The 17,500-nt window shown below is 47.7% G+C and overlaps 1 protein-coding gene across 1 annotated transcript in view; it reads left to right on the forward strand.

The window, feature by feature from the left end:
* LOC135239418 (astrotactin-2-like) overlaps positions 1-17,500 on the forward strand; it is a 383,732-nt gene that overhangs the window by 126,747 nt on the left and 239,485 nt on the right. The window contains exon 4 of the mRNA XM_064308056.1: positions 15,386-15,457. Within this exon, the coding sequence (XP_064164126.1) occupies positions 15,386-15,457 (72 nt within the window). The remainder of the gene's footprint in view (positions 1-15,385; positions 15,458-17,500) is intronic.

Below are 17,500 nucleotides of genomic sequence, written 5' to 3' on the forward strand. Positions count from 1 at the left end.
GACGCACCAGGTGTGAGTAACCTCTGGCCAATCAGAGACATTGCTGGACCGTGGACTCTCAGGCAAGAAGAGAAGGCCAGAAGTACTGCTGGCCTTGAGGGCCAGATTTCAGTATCCCTGAGTAGTACACTCCACACTCTCCGTAGAAAGGGTTTCAAAAGGCTCCTCCGTGTCTCCATAAAGGAACCCAATTTAGTTCAAAGGTTCTATTTCTGTGAAAAATGGGAGCTGTCATACTTTGACACCTACCATAGAGGGTTCCATAAAGACCTAAAAATGGTTCCCCAGTGGTGATGAGCTGAGAGCGCACCGAACGTCATCTTACGTTGCTGACGTAGCCGAACTTGCTGCTGGCCTCCGTCCTGCGCCCCCCGTGCAGGCACAGGGGTGTAGGAAGGCCGCTGAAACGCGGCACCGCGTCGATCCGGATGCTTCCGTGGACGGCCACGTCCCCCCGATCGCAGACGAATTCATGAGAGAGGAACCTCTCGAGCCCTTAGGGTTTATTAAAAAAAACCCAAATCTTTTCAGTTTGGCCTTGCCCAGAGCACCCTTCTGCTTCCGCTTGTTTTTCTCCCCGTGGCTGACTGAGGCCTACGACAGCTCTTATTACAGCGCATGGCTTTCCCTGTGGATTACGGTTTTTAAAAAATAAAGCCCTTTTTCTGCTTATTCTGTAAGCTTAGTTACACATCAAACGTACACGAACGCGAGCGTTAGGAATTTCATTTGTTCTAATGTGACAACCAAAACCACACCTCAAATTGAAACGACTGCTTTTTTTTTTACCATCTGTGCTATTCTACTCAACTTAGCTACGCCGCTCAATTACGTTTCCCTCGTTAAAATGAAACGCCACGGTTCTCTTTAAAGGACAGGAAGGTGAAAAAACAAAACGAGCTAAGCTAATTGAGCCGCCCAATTTAAATATCCCTGAAGCCCAGCAATCTTGAGGCCAGAGTTTCCAAAGAGACAAAGTTTTAGCTTGTCTGAACATAACGTGGTTTCGAAAGTTGAAAGGGGCTTTTTTCTGGTATAAAAAAAACTCTGAGATACCAGAATCTTCATAAAGCAAATCTCATATGAGGGGCAAAAAAGATAACAGTGGTGCACATTGCAGGGAGTCTCCTGCATGTACAGTAGCAGATGTATCGCCCAAAGGTTTTGTAGTTATTCTACTCTGAATGTGGCTTTGTTTTGACTGAATCAAGGCAGTCCTCGCTTGCAATGAAAGCACATGAAGGCAGTGGGAGCTGTGTGTCAGGATGAGGAAATACTACCAAACTAGAAAAGAAAACAGCGTAGTTAAGCTCTGGCATCGGTAAGGATGATAAATTCACTGCATAACAAAGCCAAAGCAAGATTTAGTGGAGGAACGTGGTCACGCCGCTATGGTAGCTATAGAAACGGACGTTAGGAGCCATCGATCACTTCAACAGCAATTATGCTATGTAGAGTTTCAAAGTGAAAATACGGAATCCGCCGTGTTTCTGCAAACAGTGGCACGGAGGTTGAATATGAGATAGAGTGTTTGAAAGATGGTCACTGACAGGTTGTTATGACGATAGACACCGCCATGGATTTCGTAGCGAGCGAACGTTCTGTCCAGTAAGGTTGAGATGAGAGGAGGGCCTATTTCATCATTATTCATCATTAACTATTTATTTTTAGTGGTGAGATTGTATTTTTATTATGGTATACAGTTATTGTAGTAGTTGAGTAGCATAGTAGTAGTAGTGTGCAGCAGTAGTTAGTAGTAGTATAGTGTGTAGTTGAGTCAGCAGCAGTAGTAGTAGTAGTTGTAGTAGTAGCAGTAGTGGTATTAGTAATAGTAGTAATGGCAGCAGTAGTAGTAGTAGTAGTAGCAGTAGTGGTATTAGTAATAGTAGTAATGGCAGCAGTAGTAGTAGCAGCAGCAGTAGTAGTAGTACTAGTAGTAGGGCTGGTGGTGGTAGTGATAGTAATAGCAGTAATTGTAATAATATGATACACCCAGATTACCTAATGGAGGTACATATTATATGACATATAGGACAGTCTATAAAAGAAATCTACTGCATCTTGCATAAATTCTATCGAACCCACACATTTAGAAACGGCCAGAAAACGGCAGTACTTCCTGCGTCCTGTAATATATATTATAGTTTGTTTAAACAATCATAAAACACATTTTTTTTTTAAATAATCTGCAGTCTTATGTAATATTCACTCATTTTTCTTCGGGGGATATGGAGCTCCTTCGCTGGCGTCGGTGCGCGCTTGTTCCGGATGAGATACGGCGCGCGTCCGGGGCCCTGAGTTATCCCTCGCGTCATCGCGCTCAGAGCCCGAGTAACGTGGGCGTAAATATTCCACGGCGGGGGACGGGGGCCCCCGGGGGGGTTACCTCCTCTGTCATCAGCGTCGGTTAAACGCACTGAAGTTTATTTAAACGCCGCGGCGTAAATCTGGCCCCCGCGGGCGATTTGTGGCGTAGCCGCGGCGTCTCGGCGGCGGGCGACGTCGCGGAAGACGTCCGCTCCCCTCCCGCGAGCCGACGAGGCGGCACAAGCTCGCTCGCTCTTCCTTTTCCGGCCCGTGGAGCCGAGCCCGGCGTCGAGCGGAAAGCACTGACCTAGAGCTCCGGGAGAAGCGTGCAGGAGAGCGTCTGTCATTTTAATGTGCATTGCATTGACGTAATCCGCTTGTATGAAGCATATATATCAAAGTAGTATTTGCATACTGTACATATGCAGTATGTGTATGTGTGTATATACACTCTCCCCCACACTCACACACACACATCCACATACTCAGACAAGGAAACACACACACACGCAAGGACACTCACACACATACACACACTCAGACAAGGAAACACACACACGCAAGGACACACACACACACACACTCAGACAAGGAAACACACACACGCAAGGACACACACACACACACACTCAGACAAGGAAACACACACAGGCAAGGACACACACACACACTCACACACATACGCACACTCAGACAAGGAAACACACACATGCACACACACACAGGACACACACACGCACACAGATACCTTTCAAATTAACAGAAACACCAACCATACTGTAGTTTCTCTCTGTGAGAAGCTTTCAACAGACTGCACTGCAGGCTGACAGTTCTCGTGTCCTAGGCTGATGTTGCAGGCAGGTGGTTCTGAAACTGGCTTCTCTAACCAGTGCACGAGTATCACAGTCGAGCGCTGTGTGCACAACTGTCAGAACGCAGGGATGTTAAATTCTTAATTACCTCAGGTACCACACCTGCGTGGAATTTAAATGTGAGAGAGAGAGCGAGAGTGAGAATTTTGGCACACGTTTCTCTTTCTCTCTTTTGGTGTGTGGTCTCTGTGTTCCAGGTCTGAATTAGGGTAGTTTATATTCTGACATGCTAACAGGGCTCATCTGTGTGCAGTTGCTACGCTGACAGTAGTCCCAGATCAACACTTTCCGCACTTGCGTGTATGTGTGTGTGTGTGCTTGTGATTGTGTATGTGTTTGTGTGTAAAAACATATAGTGGCATCCGTAGGTAACTATGTAAGTATATGCATTGTTAGTACTGCTTTTATATATATATATTAGAATTTTGTCCTATTTGAAGTCTGATGTTCATAATATTTCAGAAACATTACATCAAGCATATTTAAATGCCAGGCTGCCCTTTCTTACAAGTACAGGTCATGGTTGATTCACCTCAGTTGCATCCCAGCTACATACAAATACAAATAAATAAAAAATGTCCTCACGATGCTGCTTTGATATAGTGGCAATGTTATGACCTGAACAGAACATTCCGGTAACATTGTGGGGAAACTTTGTGTCAACGGAGATGCGGTTCTACAGCCTGACAGAGACTGTTCTAATGAAACTGCCAAGGCAACAGAGGCATGTCCTCAGAGATGGCGGCCATTTTGGTTCCCTTGGATACGTGTGGCTCTATGTGAAATATTATTTCGTTGTGGACGCGGTGCCAGGGGAGACGTGGACGGCGCCGGCAGAAAAAAGCCTCAGATCTTTCCGGAACTGCAGCGGGCGAGGAGCAGGGCAGTTGAGAGAGCTTTCGACGGGCAGGTGCTCAAAGTGTGAAAAGGGCAACCTGTCCAAAAAAACCTGTTACTGACACCCAGTTACTGTGCAGAACACATGTTTACTAAAATGAATGAATGCAAGTTAACAAAAGCAACAGTAATAATACTCAGGCAATCATGCAAACCCCCCCGCCCCCCCCCAACCCCATAGACATGCACCTGGCCAGGAATGTCTATTCGACGTCTCCTTATTTTCTTTTGCTTTTCATTTCTGAATGTCTAATGGGGCAAATGCCCAGGTGCTGAATGGGGAGGGGCGGGGGGATTCACCCGTGAGGCCTGTTTTTGGGTGACGAACGAGGCTCGTTGTCATGAAGCTTTGAGGAGAAAGGTTGTTGGCGGGGGGGAGGTATTTTGATGGTTTGCCCAGGCCCGTGAAATTAACGTTCCCTTGCATTCGCAGTAAGGGCTGTGCCTCGTTAAAGTCAACGTTCAGCAGGGAGACGGGGTGACAGCGACGGCTCTAGGGAGCGAGGGAATGCGTTCCTCTGTAATTCCCTTCCTCCTTTCTTCCTTTCCTCCTTTCTTCCTTCTCCTCTGAGCTTTCCTTTGATCTCCGGGGGGGGGCCAGTTTCCCCCGCCTTGATCACACGGCGTCGCGCGCGTCCGCTGAAGCCCGGGACAGAGTCGACAGAACATGACCTGATTGGGCCAATTATGAGGACGAGGGACGGCTGGTATCCCCCCGCCACCACCCCCCCACCCCCCCCCACCCCGTTACAGCACCGTAATCTGTGATGTTTAAAGTCTCTTGTTCCGCCGATGATGTACACGCTCGTCAATCAAAGCCCGCGAACGCTGCAGATCGGGCTGCGTAGCCATAAACACACCGCCAGCGGCCATGCCACCCTGTACCTTTCTCACGTCAGACCTCTGAAGCTTAGCAGATGCAGGCTTGTTTGATGTGTGAATAGGGGGGGCTCCTGGGGAAACTCTGGCTACTTTCGGACCGTCGGCTTTAATGTTCAATTTGCTCTTTTTCTTTGGACCGTCGATGGAGAGTACCGACGACGTTTGCCTGTCACATGAAACGCCGTGTGAAAACCACTTTGCCGGTGATATTATGTTTTTCGAAACCGAAAACTTTGCGAGTCCTTTAGGATTTCTGCTGCTCGCACTGTTCTAAAGAGCATCAGAACGGCGTCATAAATGGGGGGGGGGAAGCATCAGCATCGCAGGGTGAACGTTCCTGCTGGAAAAGGTGACGGTGACCAGCGAGGGAGCACCTTCTTTCCCTCCGGACCAATTAGGAAATGCGGTGACCGGGCAGAGTCCTGAAGCGCAGTACCGTCAAAGATGGCATCTCCGGGATGAGACGTTCAACACTGAGCATTCAGTCCTGAGTCACTGTGGCCATTAAAACAGCCCTGGGTGTACTGGTCAGATTCCCAGGAAACTGGCTCTCTCCCAGGAAACATCTGGAAACCTCATCGCCCCTCACGTCTCATTGGCTGCGCAATCCCTCGCATTTCCTGATTGGCTGCACAATCCCTTACGCTCTCATCCCCCCACCCGGGACTTACCTGGTTAAACTGAGGTTTAAATAGGTTAGATGAAGAAATTCTGCTCCAAGTAGGTTGAATCTTAACCAAGTTTGGTTTGGTTATAGCTTGGCGTGTACAAGACAAATAAGCTCAGAGCTACAGAATGCTGCTTACTGGATTTACAAACGGCTGAAATGAATAAATAAATCATGAAAATAATATCCCTGCAGTGACTGAATAACAGAGCTTGGGCTTTTTTAACCTCTAAATATACAATCGATCTGAAATACTTCGAGCGCAAGGGAAGCTTTGTTTGGATTTTCCTTAAAGGGACATTTCACTTTTGTGTAACTTCAGTAATTTTGTGGAGCTTGCCCCATTGTATATGCGTAGCAGGAATACTATCAACATCAGCTGTCCCTCTTGGCTGTTATTATTTAGCTGTCCCTCCCAGTTGTTATTATTTTCTATTCTCTCTTATTGATCTATTATCTTAGTTTGTCTGTGCTTTAGAGCTGTGAATTTCGGGGAGGTCTAGAAAATGAATGGGTGTGAGTTGGGAGCTCGATAACTGGGAGGACCGGCGCAGCCGCTAACAGTCACCACGGGCAGCTGATGCTGCTAGCATTCACGCTACGCACATACAATGGGGTCTCGATAACTGGGAGGTCAGCAGGGACAGCTGATGCTGCTAGCATTCACGCTACGCACATACAATGGGGTAAGCTTCACAGAATTACTGGTCTTATACCAGAGTTAAATATCCCCTTAAAGCCAGCAGCCAACTTAAAATGGACAAGCTGTGTGGTGCTATCCTACATCAGCTTGCTGTCGTGAAGTCATAATTATGCACCTTGGGTGGCAGTGTAGTATAATGGGTAAGGAACTGGTCTCGTAGCTTAAAGGTCACAGGTTCACGTCCTGGACACTGCCGTTGTACCCTTGAGCGAGGTGCTTAACCTGCACTGCTTCAGTATATACCCAGCCGTAAAAAGTTGCGCGAGTCGCTCTGGATGAGAGCGTCCGCTGAGCGCCTGCGATGCAATGTAGTGTCATTTCGCCCACGGACGATGTGACTGCCGGAACTTTATTTCTTAACGACAGCCGAATGACCCCCCGCCTCCAAGGTCGACGGAACGCGCAGAGCCACGTCGGTGCGAGCCGCGCTTCTGAATGAAAGCATCGGACGGGAGTCCTTCGGAGAGGCGCTTCCCCCGAGCCTTTTGTCCGCCGTTAGCCTGCCGGAGCCCGAACACGGAGAGCCGGTTTTATAATTCGCTAAATAGTCTCCCGGAGGGCGGGATGCCGGTTGGCCTCTGGACGTTAATTTGCATTCGCGCTAATAAGTTTAATTACCGCTAACATCGCCGGCGGTCGTCCCTTTTCTTCGACCTTGCGGAACGCCGCAAGGCTCGTCGGGCCTTGCCGAGGAGGAGGAGGAGGAGGAGGAGGAAGGCAAGAAAGCGGCTGACCGCGGAGGGCGTCGCGGTGACCGACCGGCCTTCGCCTCCGCAGAAAACGTTCCGTCTGGTCTCGCCGCAATTAGAGAAGAAGAAAAAGACTGTCTGTGGCTGCATGGCAGTTAAAAAAAAAATGTAAAGCCAGTCGTACAGCTTTCAATGCGCAGTACCATAGAAACCTCTGTTTACAGAAGCAAACGCGGACGCGCGGAACTCCAGAATCCTTCGGCTTTGTTGATGCGAAGCGAACGCAGACGCGGCTCGAGTCGCGGTTCTGGTCCGTAAACTTTGTGTTCTGCCGAGCTGTCGGAACCGGCCGTGCGCTGCCGTAATTGAAATAAAAATAGAAAGCTTTTGTTGTACATCCGAGTGAGATAAACAAATCAGTGCTATTCCGCTCGTTACTGCAGACCTTTTCCTTCACGTTCGGCGAATCAAACCATGAATTTTCATCAGCACGGGCAAATGGAGGATAACCGTTTGCGATGGCGCTGTACAGTTCGGCGCTACGGAGGGGTAATTAAGCGTGCGTGGATTCTGATAACAAATTATAACCAGGACAACAAATAATCAAAACATTAATTAGCTCTTTGATATTACTGGGACTGTTTCAATTAGAGGGGTTGGATTTATTTTGCGATCTAAGCCGCGCACCTTGTTATTATTTTTCCGGTAGGGTAGCATGGTGGTGCGACGAGGCGCACCGTCGCTTCAAAACCGGAAGGCGTGCGGTTCGAATCCCAAACGAGGGTTTCCTCTGGGTTCTCTGGTTTCCTTCCTCAGTCCAAGGACGTGCAGGTTGGGTGCATCAGAGGGTCTAAATCAGGGGTCCTCAGTCTTATCCAGAAAGGGCTGTTGTGGATGCAGGCTTTTGTTCTAACTGGGCAGTTACACACCCGAATCTACTAATCAAGGTGCTTAGCAAAGATTCCAAGGGGTTGATTAGTAGGAGCAGGTGTGTTGTAGAATCATCACTGCTTGGTTGGAACGAAAGCCTGCACCCACTCCGACCCTTTCTGGATAAGATTGAGGACCCCTGGTCTAAATCATGGATACTCAAATCTGGACCTCAAATCCAAATCCGGCCCTGGTTTTATTTCCCGCCAGGTAATTAACTGTATGATTAATGCTACTGATTGGCCAGACGCACACCTGATTCACGCCTGACTCCCACCCAGGTTAAGGGAGTGTGGAAAATGAGCAGTTCTTGGACCTTGAGTAACGGGGGTGTAAATTGTCCTTGGCGGTGTGAACGTGCGAGTGAATGGCGTGTGGGGGCCCTGTGATGTGCTGGTGACCTGTCCAGGGCGTATTCCAGCCCTTCGCTGTGTGCATGCTGGGATAGGCTCCAGTCCCCCTGCAACCCTGACCAGGAGTAAGCGGGTCAGAACAGTCACGGCTCTGTTTCAAGCCCGGCCCTCTCTCAGGTGGCAGGTAGCTCAGTGATTCGCTGAGTTTCACCCTTTCAGACCCCCCCCCCCAGGAGGGGAGGGGAGGGGCAATGGTGGCAGGGTGACTCCTTATCTCTGAGAAGAGACTGCAATAGGCACCTCCTGTTGCAACTCAGTTCTTTTGATGCTTTTAAAACTGTTAACTGTTTTTTTTTCCTCCTTGGAACTTTATACAAGAAAGAAGCTTTCAATAGGTGTGCTTTGTTTTATTTTTTATTTTTTTCAAAAGAAAAAAAAGAAACTGTTTATCACAGCTGAAATTCACATGCCCAAGCCTGGAACCCGAAATGCTTCTCATTCTTACAAATGGATGAGGAAGAAGAAAAAAAAAAAACAATAACAAGGAATTGTTTTTTGTGTTCCGTGAGAAGAATGAAAAAGTGCGGTGTTACCTAGACAACAACATGATGAAATGCTTCAGAGATGGCGGGGAAGAAAAATAGGAGAGCGAGAGACAGAGAGCTAGAGGGACAGAGACTGTGAGAGAGAGAGAGAGATAGAGATAGAATTCTGCACAAGGTTACCATATGCGCGGCTGTTGTGCTGTGAAGATTTTCACTGCGTGAGGCGAGATCTCCCTGGCCTTCTCTCTTTAATAACCGGAGCACTGTTAGTGTGGAATACCAGTAACCAGTACACACAACAGCGGGTGCCGAGGGGGGGGTGCGGGGCGGGGGGACGAGGGAGGGGTAGCTTTCCAAGCTTTCGCTGTCTCGTCCTCAGCTATCAAAATAAATCTTTATTTTTATTTTTCCTTTTCTTATGCCTCCCGTACGCTAGACGACTTCTAGACGACTAAAGTTAAGCTAAGATCGCTCGCTCGTTTAACAGCGATCGTGGGTTTAATGTGTGCCCCACCCCCCTCCACCCCCGACACATTAAACATTGATTAGGAAATCAGAAATAGGCAGGCTAGTAAACACCGGTGCAGTTGAAAGAATTATCTTGTAAAAAAAAAAAAACGAGTGAAAAGGATTGTGGGAGAATGTCGGCAATCAGACGCTCGCGCATGGCGCGAGGTCGGCGTCCGGTTCGATTTTCGGACGCCCGACCCCCTCGGTCTTCCCCGATAACGGCGGAAGCGTAACCGAGGGCCGTCCGCAGCGCCGCTGATTTTTTCCATCTGCGTTCCGTCGCCCCCGCCTTCGAGCGCGTCCTCAGAAACGGAGCTTAGCTCCGCTCGCGGCAACCCCCTACGCGTGAGAAAGCTCCCCGAGCCTTCCCCGCCTCGTCGCGAAACTCGTCCTCGGCTGAACCTGACCTTCCGTGACTCTACCCCAGCCTTGCCACAGACAGTTCATTTTTCACCAGATGACTCGCTTTCAGTTTATTTTTTTCTCTCTGTTATACCTCCCATACACCAGATGACGTCTAGACTGTTAAAGTCTAATGCAGTCTCACGTTAAACAGCAATTATGGGTTCTTAACCTCAGAGGTGCGTACATCTTAGGATTCTGCGAAGGCGGGGAATCATGTAGCTTCACACATTTATAAGACACCAACAGGACTCTTCAGGAGATCTTTTTTTTTCTTAGCCCTCCTCCGGTGTGCTGATGTCAGACAAGGACAGCGCACCTATTGGCTGTTAACAGCGTAGGATTATAAATCGCGTCGTTGGCCATCACAAAGCATTTGAGCCAAGACTAAATACTTGAGATGATACTTAACACGGTTGATTTTGTCGGAAACGGTCAAGACGAGAAAAAGAGTCTTAATCTGAGTCGGAGTTGTCTTAATGCAGTCTCACACAAATCGTGAGTTGAGGCGGGTGCACGCACATACTGAGGTAAGACTGCCAAAAGTTGACTCCTAAGACTGTGAAATCACTTTAAATTTCATCAAGTCGTAAGGCCAGCATGAAATGAACCGGTAGCAGAATTGGGAGAGATGAGCGCAAGGTTCCAGGTTTTAATCAGGCCTCTGACAGCACTGCTGTGAGTAAGAAGCTTCTTCAGTGAGGTAGCTGGTAAGCTACAGATGGGTACACTGGTGTAATAACCTGGAAAAAAACATTATTGTAATGCTATGGTTACATTTTTGTGATGCTAACGTTATGGTGGTAAGGGGATTATACTATGGTGATGCTAGGATAAAGACAGTGCTATAGCAGAGCTAGGCTAAGGTAAAGTGTTACTTTAATGTTAAGCAGCTAGCAATGCTAGGCTGATGCTACTGTAATATTAAGGTGTTATGGTAATATTGATGTTAGCAGTGCTAGGATGATGTTATTGTTATGTTAAGGGTGTTGTAATATTAATGCTAGCAATGCTAGGCTGATGCTATTGTAATATTAATGTGTTATGGTAATATTAATGTTAGCAATGCTAGGTTGTCGCTATGGTAATGTTAAGGGGGTCATTGTAATATTAATGTTAGCAATGCTAGGCTGTCGCTGTGGTGATTTTAAGGAGGTCATTGTAATATTAATGTTAGCAATGCTAGGCTGTCGCTGTGGTGATTTTAAGGAGGTCATTGTAATATTAATGTTAGCAATGCTAGGCTGTCGCTATCGTAATTTTAAGGAGGTCATTGTAATATTAATGTTAGCAATGATTGGCTGTCGCTATGGTGATTTTAAGGAGGTCATTGTAATATTAATGTTAGCAATGCTAGGCTGTCGCTATGGTGATTTTGAGGGGGTCATTGTAATATTAATGTTTGCAATGCTAGCGTAGTCTTGGCCAGCATCACGGCACTAGGAAATAAATTGAGCTTGATGACCTCACTCCCGCTGACGTGGAATCTCATCGAGCGATAAAACGAAAGCCCGCTTATGTTTCCATTGTCTGTGCATTGCACTCGTTAATAATTGAGCAGCAAAAATACATTGACAGGCATGTGGGCAACAGAAGTAACCGAAGAGCTTGGAACATTTTTTCCTCACCGTCTAGCCAGTTTGAAAAAATATTATTATTTTTGTCTCCAACGCAGACACAAGGTTTACCGCAGATAAATAATTTGGGAAATGGATCGTTTCCTGACCATCACTCTAGTCTGTGGTCAAACAAAATCCCGGCAGTCGATAGATCAAGAAACATTTTTTCTCCGTGAGCACCCCTTGTTGATCTTGTTTATGAACCTTTATTGATGTTCGACTAAACGTTAACAACGCATTAATGATTTATTACGCGTTTATGAATAAAGGATCAGATTTAATTGTTCTTCGGGCGTCAGGCAGGCCCTGTCTGGAGCATCGCTGGCAGTAGCGGACTAGACGAAGGGAAAATGGACGTGGATCATTAGCGATAGCCGCGAGACGGCACCAGGAAGAGACGGAAACGGAGGATCCGCTGTGGCGACCCCTAACGGGAACAGCCAAAAGAAGAGGAGGAAGAAGAAGAAGAAGAAGTGAGACGGTGCTTGCGTGGCGGGCAGTGCTGCTGTTGCGCGGTTCTGCCGCGATGTGCGGTCGCGGGTCAGGCGAGCCGATCCGTGTCTTCGGCTCCTCCTCCTCCTCCTCGTCAGCGGGAGAAGAAGTGGAATCTATCGCTGCCCCCCCCCCCCCCCCTTCGCTCTTAGGAGCAATTTCTCTCCCCAGCGATGTCATCAAGCGCCGTCCCGCCCGTCGTTTCGGCAGCGGCCTCTGTCAAGGGGGGGGGGGGGTGTTGGGGGGGAATCCCATTCCCGCTCTCCGTATCGCTCTGCCCTCCGCTCAGACCTCCTCGCATCCCAGAGTTCAGCTGTGCGACCCCGGCGTCCCTTCAGAAAGGAGCGGCGTCCTTCGATCGGCAGTAGTGAAGTGCCGGCGTCCGCCTGCGTTCGTAAAGCGGTAATAACACAGATACTAATGTGTTATAAACCCCCTGCTCCTGAATGCGTGACCTCCATTTTGTATTACGGCAGAGACTGCGGTTCTTACTGGTCGTTAGGTATGAATGTGTGCACGGCATGTAATTATGGAAAATGGATATCTCACTGGTTGCCAGGGATGGATGCGTGCACTGCATGTAATTTTTGGCATGGTTATCATGGCTTCTTCTTCTTCTTCTTGTTTTGTTCTTGTTCTTGTTTTTCAAAAAATAGAAATAACACCTTTAAAAATCACCCCCTCCCCCCTCATTACTTGCACATCAGGGTTTACTGTGGTGATTAACTTGACAGAAATGCAGGTAGCTGTGGCCCAGAGCTGTGGTATGTTATATGAGGCTTTTTGGCTGCTTTTGGATTTTAAGGAAACATTTAGCTTTTTACACAGAACCCTATTCCTGGCTTTCACGTGAATAAAAATGCACTGAAGTCCGGCTTATTGCTAAGCAAAATTGCTAATGTTCATTTTACTCTTACAGGGTTCATATCAGTGTAAAATGGTTAGTGCGCTCTATAAGAGAAGCTCAAACTTCGTTAGGTGTTTAACGTCGTAGCAGTTTGCTGTGAATCTTGGGATTTGAAGTTCGAACAACAGGTCAAACCTTCTTGATGGAGGTGTAGAGTAGAAAAGTATTATGATAAATTTCACGATAATGTGGTCTTACTTACTTAATGTGATACATTACAATGAAGATGATTTTACGCAAAGCAATCTGTAATGTGGAGATGATGGCCGTCTGTGCCACTGTAGTCGGGGAGCAAACACACTGGACTGGTTTCTCGCCGAAACTCTTTGTCCCTGCACTGCTGGGAATCGTTACCACGTTTATTTTCTACTTTCATTTCTATAGAAATAGATCGCGCTATTGTTTAAGCTGTCAGGTTAAAGAAAAGGCCCATTACTGGTGATGCTGCAGATAAAAATAATTCTGTAACTGCTTTCTTGAAAGGTTTTTTTTTTCCATAAGAGACGAGGCTAAGGAAGTGAAAAGTTCAGCGAACTTCCTTCAGTACGGTAGCGCGACTTGTAATTAAGAACCGAACTAAAAACAGAGACTCTGATTGGCAGTTGCCCTCTAATTAACCAGCGTACCTGTGTTAGTGATGAGTGTGTATTAATTTGCTGTCAGCGCCTAACACCATTTCACGGGTGAATGTAAGTGCATATAACGATGAAATGTTGGAAAGTTCTGCTTCTTCTTCTTTAGTGGAAATCGTCCTCCGTGAGTTCCGTGCGTAGTTTCGGTTGGTTTGCATGCGGTCTGCGGGTAATTCAGGTTACCGTCTTACAAAAGGGACAAGGCAACGGCGAAAGGAAAACGAACGATAAGTCTGACTCGAAACGAGTCAACACCTGGAACGTGTGGCGAGTGGGAAATGAAGAACAGCTGTGGTTCAGCTCCTGGTCCCAAATCTCTTTCCTGTTTGTAAAGCCCAGGCCTTTGTTTAAAAAAAAACCGAAGCAGTGCATTTTGGGATTGCTGAGGTCTGCATTCTTTTGTTGTTTTTTTTCCAGTGGAAGTTTGCTTTAAGAACAATGCACCACATTGTCAAGATGTCTGGTGCAGTTTGTACAGAGAGCAACTGTCAAGCTTTATAGCCTGCACTGGGGTTCGATCCTCCACCATGACACCCTCTACGCAGTAAATGCCTAGTGTTAATTTGACTCTTAACAGAGTACATATAGATGTACATACAGTATGAGCTCTGTAATAGTTTATTTAATGCTTAACATTTTACTGTGCAAACGGTGATCCCATCTCTATCTGTTACTCTCTGTGTTTGATACCTGTCTGAAGAAATAAAAAAATACAATGGGACCCTCTTTTCTCCTTTGTTACAAAAAAGACACCGGTTAGATTGAACTTGTCCCCGGTGTATGCGTACTTCACGTGGAGAAGGGGCTCTGGCGATACGTGAGAACCAGACAGGATGTGAGTAGGCAGTGGCCATTATCAGACTGCCAAACGGTCAGTGGGGCGGGGTGGGGGGGGGGGGGTGAGCAGGAGATCCCGCGAAGTCATTTGACACGTTCGGGGATTGGTACCTGCGACCGACCGTTTCCGCCTTGTCCGTGTGTCCGTCCGTGTAAAGGCTGAGCCGACACTCCCCATCCCCGACCACCACCCCCCCCCCCTGGCCACCACAGATAATGGCTTAGGACGGCGAAAACGGAAGTGAAGGGAAATCGAGGATCGAAAGACTGTGACCATAGCCGCTGGCCAAGTGCGATTAAGAATCTGCCCGTTTGGGAAAGAAGAAAGGACCTTATCTGCAGTCACAAGATTAGGTCAATAAAGCTGTGCTTTCTTTCACCCGCCCTGCGCATTAAAATACAAATTACTGCGGGCGAAGTGTTCGGGCGTCGTAAATAATAATTAATTTTAATGCAATACGATAAAAAACGGTTACTTCCAATTACCGGACGCCGTGCAAACAAACTGCGTAATGGTGTGTTAAGCGGGATAACGAGCTATGAAATATGGAAACTGAAACAAAAGTATGAAACGGAAAAAAATGCCGGGAGCCATAAAGCGATCTCAACACTAAACAGGCCGTAAAGTGCAATCAGGTGTGGAGTAATGAGCACGTTTAGCATGAATCGGTAATAAAAATTTAAAAAAAGACAAAATGGTCGCGGTCGTGATGCCAATGTGGCAGGTTTGTGGTAACCTCGATGACCTTGGGATCGTCGCGTCAGATTTCTGATGAATGCTGTTGAAGGAGGGCTCTGAGTTTCGCACTACGGCAAGCTGAGCGATGTTTTCAGGCGTTTGTGTTTGTGCCTTTTTTTTTATATTTAAAAAAGCTGTTATTCGCGGGTTTTATTTCTGCGTTTGTGATTTTGACACCTGTTACATCGTTAATTAACAAAGTTCATGCGGGTGTTCGTGCCCGCGTCTAAATAAAGACGTTTTCGCGCGCGAAGTTTCAGGCGGTAAACTTGGCGGTGAAGGTTGACACCGAAAGTTTGTCGGAAAGAAAACGGTCCCTCGTCTTCTGGGCGAAATGTTTTGGGACAAACTATTTTATTGTTACTTATTTATTTATTTGTTTGTTTGTTTATTTTTTTTTAGGCGGCCGAAACCACTGGGAGGCCCGGACCCCGAGGAACAACCTGTCCCCCTGGTCGGCGGCCGGTGACTCGGGTGAGTGTTTCCCGGGAAACCGGCTCTTCCTCCTGCTCGGCGCCATTAGCCTGCCTGTTGAGTTTGACTTCCTGTCAGCCATCAACTCGTTTGAGTTCTTTGTCCTTTATTTCTTAAGAAAAAGATTGGGAGTTGGAGGTCTCGGGGCGAATGGCGACGAGGGGGCAAGCTCCGGTTTTAATGGACCCCGCGCGGGAGGAGGGCGGAGGAGAAACGAGCGGGTTTTTTAAATTGCGGTTCGTCCGCCGTTAATCCTTCGCCCCGGTGGTTAATGTGGGGCGAGGATTAGAGGGAGGAGCTGTCGCCGGATTGCTCCCTGTGTCAGCGCGGCGCTGCCGGGAAGAGTCTTCATCGCGGGGAAAAATAAAAAAGCTTTAGCTGCAGCCTTTCCGGGGAACGGGGACAAGCTCCATAACCTGTGAAAACGGGGGGGGGGGGACTGCGGAGGTGGCCTGGTCTCAACCTTTCTCATCAACGCGGTCAGACGTCCGCCTGTCAACACAGTAGTAAATGTTATTACATTACATTACATTACATTACATTACATAACATTACATAACACTACATTACATTACACTACATCACACTACATCACATTATATTACACTGCATCACACTACATTACACTACATTATATTATATTAGTCTACATTACATTATATTACACTGCATCACACTACATTACACTGCATCACACTACATTACACTACATTACATTATATTACTCTACATCACACTACATTACATTACATTACATTATATTACACTACATTACATTATATTACACTGGATCACACTACATTACACTACATTACATTATATTAGTCTACATTACATTATATTACTCTACATCACACTACATTACATTACATTAATTTAGCAGCCTTGCTTATCCAGAGTGACAAACTCGTTTAGGCCCGTTTATAATCAATAAGTGCAATATTGCACCTAACAAGCAACAATTTGCATTATAACAAAGGAACATGCCATTAGACCGATCTTTACCCAGCTTTGCATTACATAATAACGTTAATCGAAGGCAACACGATATCAATATAAGAGGAATAATAAGTTTATTATACGACTGACCATTAAACAGCTCTGCATCAGCGCCAGCTTACCGTCTATATCAAGGCAAGTTTGATATTTTATGTTTGATGGTGTGTGTCTGCCCCGCCCCCCCATATGAAAGTGGTAGCTTTGGAGAAAGCAGCTGTACACCTTGCATAGATCTTCCTGAGGTCCCGGGTGGGATTTGAACCCGGGCCTCTCTCTCGCCCGAAGGCCTGCGTGCTATCAGTCAGCCGAAATCGTAACGGCCCCCCCAGCTATGGGCCGCATCGTTACTTTCGAACCCCAGGGTTTGCTTCGCCGGGGAGCGTTGTCACGGTAACCCGCTACGAGGCCTTTCGATTTGCCGTGCCTCGCTGCGCTTCGCCGGGGCGAGCTGCGTCCCCCTACGCCGACGTCCGACCGCTGGGGGGTGTGGGCGGGGGATCTCGGAGGGGGGGTGTCCAAAGTTAACTGCACGTTTCCCGCGGTCAGAGGAGCCGCCGCGGACGCCGTGCGGAGTGTGCTCGTTTGTGTGTTTGCCCCCCCCCCACCCCCCACCCCACTGCCCCCCCCATCCCCCCCACTGTAGCGGGATTCGTTCCGCGTATTGCGGAAGAGCACACAAGCTGCATCTGACTGCAACCCTCGCCCCCACCCCCTGTATGTGCACAAGCAGCCTCTGATCTCTGAATAAACTCTCCCTCCCGCTGTTAATTAAGCTGCAGGGCTCGTGGGGGGGGGGGAGGCATGGGGAGCTCTGGTATCTGAAGCGAACGCTGGATTTAAACGAGACTGCTACAGGCAGCCTGACACGTCCGCTTTAATTACAGCACAGCTGGAAGCGCTGTACCTGCGGGGGGGGGGGGGTCGCGGGGTCGCTCCCCCGATTACCGTCCTGTGATTGGTCGGGAGTCGCGACGCCGGCCCCTTTGATTTGGCGCCATTGATCAGCGCGAGACTCCGGAGGGGAACCGCGCGGGAACGGTCGCC

The sequence above is a fragment of the Anguilla rostrata genome, chromosome 14 (assembly GCF_018555375.3).
Source record: "Anguilla rostrata isolate EN2019 chromosome 14, ASM1855537v3, whole genome shotgun sequence".
Lineage (NCBI taxonomy): Eukaryota > Metazoa > Chordata > Actinopteri > Anguilliformes > Anguillidae > Anguilla > Anguilla rostrata.